General features: G+C 41.9%; 1 protein-coding gene across 3 annotated transcripts; it reads left to right on the top strand.

Moving 5' to 3' along the window:
- Positions 1-1,605: 1,605 nt before the first annotated feature.
- NCOA4 (nuclear receptor coactivator 4) lies at positions 1,606-9,523 on the top strand. 3 transcript variants are annotated; one of them, XM_085323656.1, is made up of 9 exons: positions 1,609-2,450; positions 2,953-3,093; positions 3,219-3,307; positions 3,800-3,908; positions 4,540-4,611; positions 5,279-5,425; positions 5,632-6,639; positions 7,023-7,112; positions 7,681-9,523. In XM_085323656.1, the coding sequence occupies exons 1-9, from the start codon at positions 2,310-2,312 to the stop codon at positions 7,684-7,686; spliced, it is 1,803 nt and encodes a 600-aa protein (XP_085179782.1). In that variant the 5' UTR covers positions 1,609-2,309; the 3' UTR covers positions 7,687-9,523. The 3 variants fall into 3 exon arrangements, with proteins under 3 accessions (XP_085179780.1, XP_085179781.1, XP_085179782.1); XM_085323654.1 differs by having other exon boundaries at positions 1,606-2,450; positions 7,023-9,523; XM_085323655.1 differs by having other exon boundaries at positions 1,607-2,450; positions 5,282-5,425; positions 7,023-9,523.
- Positions 9,524-11,089: the final 1,566 nt, after the last annotated feature.

Here is an 11,089-nt window from a genome sequence, read left to right as displayed (position 1 = left end):
GCGCGCTTCTGCCCCCCTTCATTTCCGCTCTTTGGGAGCGGCAGGGTCGCTTGCTGGAGTAATTCCCGTGGGATTTACCCGGGCTGCACCGGGCGTGGGAGCGGGATTTGCAGTGCCGGGGGGGGGTTAGGGGGGTGTTGGCCGTGACTGTGGAAAGGCGCCGGGAGCCAGCGCCGCCGTGCGCGGCCGGCGGCAGCCGCCTGCCGAGCCTCCCGGGCGGGCGGGCGGGCGGGGCTCGCTGCAGAGGTCACTGCGCGTTGTGGGTGCTGAGCCCCGGCGCGCGATCTGGAGCGCCTGGAAGCGCTGCGGGTGTCTTAACCCCCTGGTGCCACGGAGCTTGTGGTGACGGGGAAACTGGGAAATCGGTTGCTACACCACTCGCCTTCCCTGTTCTGTGTTACAGAGTTGCAGAAATTGAAATTAGCAATGAATTGGCTCTCAAGACATCCTCAAACATAGTCTTAATTGTGTGTTTTGTTAAAAGTCAGCCTGTAAGAAGAGCCATATTGTGAGAGTTGCCTGTCAGGAAGGAGGAAGACAGCACTGAATTCTCTCTCTATTCATTTTGGAGAGAGAGTTATGCATTAAAAACAAACAAACAAACTTTGCAACAAACCAAAGTATTTTCAGAGAGCGTTAGAGGAGCTCATGGAAGTCTCTTAAGTTCTTCTGCGTAAGTGTGAAATTAAGATAAAATTCAGGGGATGTTGTGAAGGATAAGCTCATCTGTTATTGAAAATCACTAGCAAGATAAAAAATGTGAAACCTTATATAACTGAACCTCTGAACAAACTACACTGTGTAAATAAGAGCATAAAGCTGGGCCTTGATAGCACAGAATGGAGAATGATGTGTTTTGGACTTACCTACCCTGAATAATATGGTGCAGAATGGATATAAGTTTAAGAAATGAATTCAAGTTCCCTTCTCTTGTAGTTTAGATGCGCTCCCTGCGTTTACTAGAAGATGAGCCGTGTTAGGGTAGGGACGAGGTGCGTGTAGGCACTTGGAGTGGTTCCTGTGCTGTGGTGGCTGGGGCCGGGGCAGGATGGGGACCCTGGAGTGGTGGCACCAGGCAGCTGTGGCCCCGCAGGCCGCCCTGGCCCCCAGTGCACGCAGCCGCTGCTCTCGCCATGAGCCTTGCATTTGCTGCCTGCGTCTGTTTGGGAGCCACTGGTGGCCCTCTGYGCTCTGAAATGCACAGTGGCTCCTGGCTGCGGAAGGGTTTTGGATCGCAGTTTACATGGTCTTGGAGCTTGGGAATTGCAGACTAAGTAACGGCTCAGTAACTCTAGCTCTGGGGTCTCGTTGTCGTATTCAAAATACTCTTGATTTTCCTCCAGTGTATGTGTGGGAGAATCCATAAAATATTTATATGGGCATATGTGTGCTTTTAAACTAATTAATTCTGCTGTGAATTTTCATAGGTGTCACTGCTGAAGTTCTTAAATAAAATAAAATGCTTATTATGAATCTTTATTTGGTGTTTCAGGGATTCTATGAAACTTAACAGGAGAAATGAAACTTAGATAACAAAATGCCCACAGTTTAGAAAAAGTGCTACTGCTTCCTGTCTTTATTAAAAAAAAATCTGCATTTAGCTTTTTTGCCTGACTTGCAAAATTCTTATTTGTGTAACTTCTGCAGAAATTTCATATCTGAGCTCCTTTTACTTGAGGATATATTGAAGCTAAGTTATGGCAGGCTCTGTTCACAACAAAAATAACAGACAGCTTTTTAAAGTTGGGGCCCTAGGTGCTTAGTGAAGTGTTTGAACCATGAATCAACAGGGAGTTTATCAGCTGATAAAAATGACCTCGATTTTTTTTTTTAATTGATGATAGATTTTAAAGGAGCCAGTTCATTTGCGTGGAGGTTAAACCAGGGTGACTGAAGCAGATCGTGCCTTCGGGTACCTGCTGCRGCAGGTTCGCTGAAGGGTGCCTGGATCAGCTCGTGGCTGCTGGAGTTTGGTAGTTAGACATAAATACCAGAGGAATGTGAACGGCAGGAAGGATTGCTTAAGCTCTTGTGGTTCAGTCCGTTGAGAAGTAGCTATTGTGTTTCCTGTGATTGCATTAATTCCACATGCCAAGGCTTTTGAGACGGTTGTCACTGCTGGAGATTTTCTTAACTTCTATCTGTAATTAGAAAACTTATTTTTGTGTAGGGTCTTAGATTTTCTCGTTCGTCTTTATAGCAAATGAATATGTAGATGGTGATTTTCATATKATAACCACCTTCTATTAAAGCAGAAGAGAAACTATTAGGAAGAATACTTTTCATCATGTTTTAGGAACACTTCAAGAATGAGTCCATCACAAGATAGACGTAGAAATTCCTGCAGCAGCGAGCCTCTAGCAAAGTGCCTTCAAGCTAAGAAGGACTTGGAAACAGCCATTTCTGGAATTGTCAAAGCTGAACAACAGATTAAAGACAACTGGAGAGAGGTAATTTAAATTAATTTAAAAATAATCAGCGTAGCTTCAACAGCAGTTCTGGTTATTCCAAAGTACTTTGTAAAATACGATACTGGACTGGAATTTTCCCAGAGGCAGCAAGCATCTTGCTATATAACTTGGTTATGCTCTTGTAAAGATATTTCGGTACTGCTAGCTTAGGCATACAGAATGTACTAAAGTGTCGGTCTGTATTTTTCTYCTGCCTTAAAAAAATACTTGGAAATAGCTTTTGATTTAAACATTAGGATAGAGAGATGCTGCAAATAACAGTGTTATTTGATACTCCTTTAGAAATTGCCTTGGAACTTGCACTAACTTGTGAGTCATGTGGCKTAGCGGGTGCCTGTGGTTAGTGTTTGGAGAACTTGAGAAATAGATTGGTACAAAAATACCGCTTCTCTGTGAGAAACACTGTTTTGTAATGGGCACAACATATTGTTGTTCCTGCTGTTTGACAGTTGTTCTTGAAATGCTGCATGTTACCTTGCAGGTGAAAGCGAAGATTCACAGCCACATAAGTCGCCATCTGGAGTGCCTGCGCAGTCGTGAGGTTTGGCTGTTCGAGCAGGTAGATCTCATTCAGCAGCTTAAAGAGGAGGCCTTGCAGCAGCAAGCTCAGCAGCTCTATTGGGTAAGATTTCCTTGTAAACYGATTTAGTTGCACTGGCTTTTTCAAAGAAACTTCAGCCTTTCAAGTATTTCCTTATTTTTCCCTTAGAAGCYAAAACAATAACACATGTTTTGTTTTCCATGTAGTATTTGGGACAGTTCAATTGCMTTATTCATCAGCTGGAACACTCCTATAGTAACGAACTAGCAAACCAGATTTCAGTTTGCCTGGAGAGGTAAATATATTGTATAATACATTGATATTGATTTTGATTTAATAATTTAATCTGTTGTTTTAGTATAATAGACCTAATAATAGATCTRAGTTGCTTTTCACACATTTTCTTTCATGCTTCCTTAATGGTTCCTAAAAATAAGATCTTTAAAGCAGWCTGATATGATTCCTCTCGTGAGGAATCATATCAGGAAGTTTTTAATCTTAAATTGACAGAACATGACTRTAAATAATAGTGGAGACATTCATTTGTGTAGCTTATGAAGTGAGAAGGAAACACTTGTTTTTTGCTGGTTATTTCTTTCTCTCTCCTGTTTTTTTTTCCTTGGGGATGGGCACCTCTGTTTTTTGAATGAACATGAAAAGTCTGTCTTTAGTTAATTATTGCAAAGACTTTAGTTTGGAAGCCTTTTTGTGAAATGCAGGTCTAATCCTCAAAACATGGTAGGTGTGGAAGATGACAATTTCTGTAACTATCATCTTATTCTTTCAGACTGGCAAGTCTTACTCTTAAACCAGAAGAGTCTTCTGTCCTGAACTTTGAGGCTGATACATCTTACCTTCGCCAGGCTATTACCTCATTTGGCTCCATTAAAACAATGGTAAGCACCAAGACTTTTCTGGATTGCAATACTTCTAAAATAAATAATTAAATAAAAATGAAAACACGGAACTTTTTTCAGAGCAGTAGTAGAATATATTCTAAGTGACTTTTTTAGTTAAAAGTTGAGTAGATATGGTGTATAAATYGTATTGTTCTAGCTGTATAATATATATGAAGTTAATTAGTTTTTGCATTTAGTTTTGATTTTGACCAAGTTTAGATCTGGTAATGTTCATGTTGCTATGATATATTTTGGCAGAGACTGAGCAAATGATGGCAGTATTCTTACACTTCACCAGCAACTGAAAATTCATTTTAAGATTTTTCTTTTTTTATGTTAGTAGTTGTATATTGTAGGTAGATGACTTTCTACAACATAAACGTTTTGGGATTCTTATTAAACAGCATATTTTTTGCATTAATACAGATAATTCTTTTAATGGCAGTGCACCGAAAGTATTTTTATGCTACATCTCTTTCCATCCTGTTTTTCAAATGTTGAGAAATTTCTTAGCTACAAAGAACTGATCCGTTGCAACAGTGCTTTACCTCTACTTTATTATAGAATTTATTTTACAAATTGGACAAAATTGAGACTTAAATCAAATTCTACTTTAYTTTTCTTATAGCAAACCTCTGAGAGAGAAAATACTTCTCCCTGGTTTCTGGGGCAGAATTGTACCCTAATGAACTGTGAGCAGGTAAGATTAACACTTGCACCTTTTGATTTTTTTTATTAAGGTGAAAGGAGAACTCAAGCACAATACGTTAGTTTGCTTGAGCAATGATTGCTGTCTGTTAAGATGTTGTTGAGTAGTCAGTAAGTCGCTGTGGTGAACATTACTGCTCTGCTGTTTTAGCTTCTCCAAGATTAGATTAGTATCAAAGTGAACTTGAAWTTCATACTTTCATTCAAAGTGATTGAAATAAATACTACTAGGCATTGTCAAGTTGGGATTTGGAACTGATTCATTTTTAATGCAGGAATTCACAGGAAATACTGTACTGGGCTCTGCACAGAACCAGCTTCAATGCAGATTTGGAGCGCAGAAAATTAGTGGAGGAATTATGGTCAAAAGGAAGGCTATGGTAGRGTTATGCATATCAGAACTGTGTGTTGTAGAAGTTACTACTTCTCTTTCTTGTCACTTGCACTCTGAAGAAACTGGGGAYACAAACCAGTATTTCAGTGCAGTGACTTACAGTCATACCGGGAGTTCAGTTTTTTTGTTTGTTTTATGAAAAGGAACTCAAATGATTTTTCTTTTGTTTCAGAAATACTAATGTGTGTCGAATGCCCATTTTGATGTTTACCGTAGATTGCTTCAGCAATTAGGTATTTTTGTAACCAGGAATACTCTTTGTCAGCAGAAAACATTATATGGGACAGTGGGCGCTTCACTGGCTGACTGGTTACTTGGAAGCAGACCTGTGGGTGTTTGCCAAACTCCGTATGTACCCAGCACCAATCTTGAAGACTGGGTTTTGCAGAAATGTGTGTCAGACCCCAAGCAGGTATGCTCTTTTATGCACTAACCTAGCTTTAATAAAAAGAAAATGCAGTATCTAATTGCATCTTCTGTAATCCTGTTCTCCTTGCCTTGTGTTCAGCTAATAGGTCTGCATTTRTTTTCAGTGTACTCTGAACTATAGCTGTGCAAATAGTAATTGAACGTTGGCTTTCAGTGTTACTAAATGCATGTAAATGTGTCTTTTACTAGGATTTACATTCTTCCAAAGTTTGTTATTTTGAGCAAGCCTGGGGAAATCTGAAAGGTTTGGAACACTGGCTCCTGAAGAATCAACAGCATGATGCTGCTGGAAAGACAGATTCCCATAGCCGCAAGGATTCCACCTCTACTTCCGCTTCGTCCTTCTCCGTTGAAAAGATTGAGGAATTGGAATCCCTTGGTCAAGAAGAGATGGATCTTTCTGACTGGCTGCTTACGCCTGACATGGAAAATGGAAGTAGTGCTTCAGATGAGAAATGGAAGTATGAATTTAAACCTTTTAGGGAAGAATTTAATCTGAATGATTGGCTCTCTAAAGCTGAAACGTGTACCAGTTGTCGTGGCAGCCAGGCCAAAGGTGTGGAAATTGAGAACCTGGGAAATCTGAAGTGCTTGAATGAGCATCTTGATGGAAAGAAATCGCCCACCACGTCAGCTGTAAACGCTTGGCTTCTTCAGCATCCCCAGGCGCCATTTAAAGTGGAAGATGTGTGYAAAGCTAATGAGCTTTGTGCCAGCTTTTCAGAATGCGTGTGTGAYGAAAACTGTGGAAAGGAGGCTCTCTGTAAGTGGCTTCTGAAGAAAGAAGGGAAGGATAAAAATGGTGTTCCAGTAAGCCAGAAAGCTGTTCCCAACCCAGAGAATGAGAAGCCTATTTCTGCTGGCAATCCCTGGCTTCACCCTTCCCAGCAGGTTGCAGAGGAGCCTGTGACTGCTGAGAAATCAGATTATTCAGCAGAGATAGCAGAACCCCTGAAGGTGTTGCTCGAAAGGCCTTTGACAAGCTGGCTCGCCAAGTCTGAGCACAAAGCAGAAAGTGCAGAAGAAAAGGCAAGTAGGGAAAAAGCAGATATTAGTTTCAAGAGTCCTTTCCTAGACCTCTTGGCTCCATTCCACCTCCCTCTGAATGTAAACAGTTGGGTGTTGACTTCAACCAACCTAGAAAATACTAACCCGCCTCCAGTGGAAGATAAATGGCTCCTACGCAAGAAAGCACAAGTGAGCATGTTTCAAGTTTCGTTGTTCTGGCATCTTAAGCCAATGTGCTGGGGTTTATTACTTTATTGAATCTATTTTTTTTTCCTCTTTCAAATTCATAACTCTTCTGGAGAGTACTAAAAGATGATTTTTAGATTTTTTTCCTCTTCTGATGTTTTCAGTGATTTCTTAGTTATTTCAGAAATGAAGCCAGCACTGAACATAAAGTATCAGTTAATTTTGAAGTCTAACTGGTCTTACTAAATGAACAAAATACTCATTTCAAAGATTCTTAGTATTCAGTTTTATTTTCTTTGTGAACACTTGACAGAATTTGAAGATGCATCAGAATATATTTAAGTTTATATTTAGAGACCTGTAATTAAAGCAATTTTCTCTTTCAGGAGTTTGGCCTTCCTACAGTTTGTGACCTTTTTGCCTGTATGAAACTGGGTGGAGATAAAGAAAAATGGCTGTATCAGACTCCTTTACAGGTAGGATGCATAGAATGCGTTAGAACGCTYAGACCTAAATGTAACACTCAAAATATGGATGGTGGTAGCTAATCACCATCTTCTGAGTTCTCTAAATATAGTGGCAAACATCATTGTGATTTCCTTCCTATATACCTTTTTATCAGCTTGGACCACTCTGGTTTTTCATTATTCCTTCCTTCTCTTTCTATTCCAAGCTAGGGAAGGAGTTAAACTCTTAAGTAAATCACTATTAAACTGATTAACTCTTGATACAATCTTGGTAACTTCTACTGTAACTGAAATGTCTGAATTCCTAGGCAGCTACTTTCTTATCTTGATGGTGGGCCATGTGGGGTCGTGTTTTTGCTGTCTGGCAAGATTACTCTTTATCACTGTTTAGGAAATTCATGAAAAGCATCCTTTTTGGCAAGTATACATCAAAACCTAAAATACAAGTCTTGGTTCTAAAAACCATCTTGGTATCTTTTTTTTTCTTCCAGTGTGCTTTATACATGCTTTTGTCTAAAAGCATTATTTCCTGTTTACTAGAGATCAAAGAGAATAACCCTATTTTGAATTTGTTTAGATGTGAAGAACTGGAAGCGTTGAAGTTGTCCCCTTCCCGCTGATTAATCGCACATCTATGCTGAGTGACTGCAGCCAGATGAATTCTTGTGTTTGTGTTTGGCTGTCTGCTTTTTCTTCCAAAATTATAACAAAAAGAAAAAATCTTCATGTAACAGAGTTATGGTGCAGAAAATGCCTTTTTGTTATGATTAATTCTGCAATGTAGACCCACTGAGCATAAGCAAACTGACACTCCAGTGGTGTTAGTAAATTYGTATCTGTTACGGGACTATGTGAATCCTCTTTAATGGGTTGTCACTTGAAAGCCAGTGCAGGTATAAAGCAAAATCTCTGGTGCTGTGAAACCTCCACCGTTGACGTTGGTTTGTCATTAAAAAGTGTTGTTCCTTTCAGCTGCTGCACCTTTGTCATGAGCTGGTTTCCAGCTTACTGGGATCATAAGATGGCCTAGGCTCTATTTGGAAGCAGTTTTTTGTAGGGTAGTTGCTAACTTCAAAGATTTCATTTGCATCTTCTGTTGGTGCGTCACCCGGCTGAGCCTGGGCAGTCAAGATTTCGAGAGACGTGAATTTATGGGACTTGACCCGTGACAGGAGAACTGGTAACTTAGTTTTGTGTGAAAACTTCCCTCGCAGGTTTCTGAGCGATTCGGAGACCAGGCAGACTTGGGTCTGTTAGAGAAAAAGAGCAAAGCTGGATTGCCAGGCTCTTCTGTGGCGTTTTTAGTTTTCACGCAGCAGCAGACTGAGAACCTGCGTCCCCAGCTTTTAGCAGCAATTTCARTTCCACTGAGAAAAGCTGTATGATGAAACATGTATGTTTCTTTGAGTTTCAGATAATTTGTAATTAACCTGCATTGATAAGCCACTGCATAGCAGGCATCTTAGTTAAGATTTGGGGAACTGGATGCCTTCTCATGCTTTTTAACTGGAAAACACCACCTTGGCGACCTGTGTGGATCCCACTGTCCGATCCATTTTAAAGATACTTAAGCTGTGGATTTCCTTAGTATTACGCATATGAAAGTGGGGTGGGAGCAATTGTGATTGCTGTAGCAACAACACCATTACTCCACACCTCCTTAGGTGTGTAAGAGTTTGCACCCAGAGGAGAGCGCAGAGACGCTAGATGGAAMCGAGGCGCGTGCTTGCCAGCGTGCATGGAACACTGTACAGTTACAGTCTCTGGTGCAGCTTCTAGACACTTGCACAGATTACTCCTAATGACTGTACAAACCAGCTTCCACTTCGCCCCCATCCCCGAAGCTGCCGAGAATAAAAGTGGTTTAAGTTCTTCACAATGGTGCAGAAAATAAATTATTAGTCAGATCTAACCGTGATACCACTTTGCAGTGTGACTGTGGTCCTCTCTGCTACAACTTGYGCATGTGTGTAAAAATGAGTTTTTTAGTATGAGAAGGATATACTGCATACCTGGAACTAGACCCCCAAATGGGCTTATGATCAGTGGACCACTTGACACTTCTATAATTTTAATAGTTTTGGCTTTCTACTGAAAGCAGAAAGATGTTTTTTTTGAAGTTAACTTTTCCCYTTTCAATGTGTCCTTGTTGCTGCATGGGAAGACTGCACTATAACTAACTCCAATAATAGCCTATTTTGATTAGCAATTTAACTTGATGAAGGTGATTGAAGTGCAGCCCACCTCTTACAATTCCTTGTAGTTGTCAGTGTGTGCTACTCTGTTAGTTCACTATGAACCTTTAAAATTTGGGGGTTACMTGTATTCATTTACTTGTTCAACTGACCTGGTATCACTAATTGATATTTATGGTAAAACATTGATTAGTCTTTTCCATTAAAAAAATAATTGCAACTAAAGTCTGTGGTATGTCTTCTTTCAAAGATGATTAAAGAACAACGCCCAGGAACCATGTGTCATTAACTTCTGTTTGACCACTGCTCTAGCTGTGCCCCAGCACTGGCGTCGCACGTTCTCYGTTCGGGCGCTACCTGCGCTTCCGCACCGTCGGTGGGACCCTGGCGGCCCTGTGTCCAGGACGCCCTGGCAAGAGGCGCGCAGCTAGCGCAGCATTTCCTGTCCAGAGCTGCACTGAAACATAAACCGGGGACACAAAGCTGATGTGGCTAAGCCACCTGGGCTTTATTCAGGCACTGTAAGAAATACAAATTTAGACAAAAATGACATGTTCGTTTCTTATCGTTCTTGACTATTTGAGGAGGATTTAGGAATTTTAGTAGGTTCTAGCCTTCTCTGCCTGTGGCTGGAGACCATCTCTTTTCTGGCTGTGCAATTAAAGGTTAGTTTCCCCTCTCACTGTGGCTCTTCTGCTTTCTTTGTTTTTGGATGTCAGACTGTGGTGTTCTTTCTCTTTTGAGGATTTTCCAATCCTTTAAAATTGGTAGTAGTGACTTTAACCAAACCACATTCTAGTAGGAAGAGAATGTTCCTGTAAGACGGTACACAGCTGGGTCTGGCAGCGTTTCATCCGTGATACCTTGGATTTCATGTATTTGTGTAAATACACATTTAAAAAAACAAAGGAGAAAAAAAAAAAGGGGACTAGAGGGTGGGTTAGAAGATACCATGTGCAGAGCTCCACATATCAGTCAAAGAAACCGAGTACAGTCAGCGAGTGGGTGAGCGCGCGGCGCCTCCCGGCTTGCCTCGGGTGGGAGGCTTCCGTGACAGACCAGCGCGTGCACGGCGAAGGCCTGCTGTGTCCCTGCGGCTGTGTCCCTGCGGCGGCCGACACCAAAAGGTGCCGCCGCCTTCGGCCCGGGGGCGTCCAGAGCTTGCCCAGGCGCCTCCTGCGCAGCCAGGCGGGCTGCAGCGCGCACAGGTCAGTAACGAAAGCTCGCTGGCCACGTGAGTCGTGCTACTGCTAATTACAATTTCCTCTATTACAGGAGGAATTTCCTCTATTTCCCAGACGTGAAGTTTGGGGGAAAAAAAAAAAACTTTATAAAAAGACATGAGTTAATGCTACTTCCAAGTCTGTTAAACAATGGGGCAGGAGGGTGCAGTGGCAGAAGGAGGCTCCTCTGAGCAAGTACCTACCTGGGGAAGCACTCCTGAGCACGAGACTCTGCCCAGCGCCTCTGGCTCAAACCTATGGCTGCGCCTCTGGCAGCCCTGGTCATGGGCAAGGGGCGGGACGAGCAGGATCAGGGCAGGGAGAGACGCCCCAGGGACATGCGAGACCAAAATTAAGGATTGCTTGAAAGTACCAAGAAAGTTCAGTCTCCTTTGGTGCGGTGTATGCTTGTAATTGCACTGGTGTCTTGGTGGCTGATTCTGTACAGATCAAGGCCAGTTCAGAGTATCCATAAAGCTCCACTTAAAACATACCAACTTGGTAACTTAATCTCGGCTGTTATACACAGCTGTAATCATCTGCTCAAACCTCAGAAAAGCCCCCCCCC

Source organism: Rhea americana, unplaced genomic scaffold, assembly GCF_003343005.1.
Source record: "Rhea americana isolate MKP2758 unplaced genomic scaffold, rheAme1 scaffold_86, whole genome shotgun sequence".
Lineage (NCBI taxonomy): Eukaryota > Metazoa > Chordata > Aves > Rheiformes > Rheidae > Rhea > Rhea americana.
This window is presented reverse-complemented; position numbering and strand designations above follow the sequence as displayed.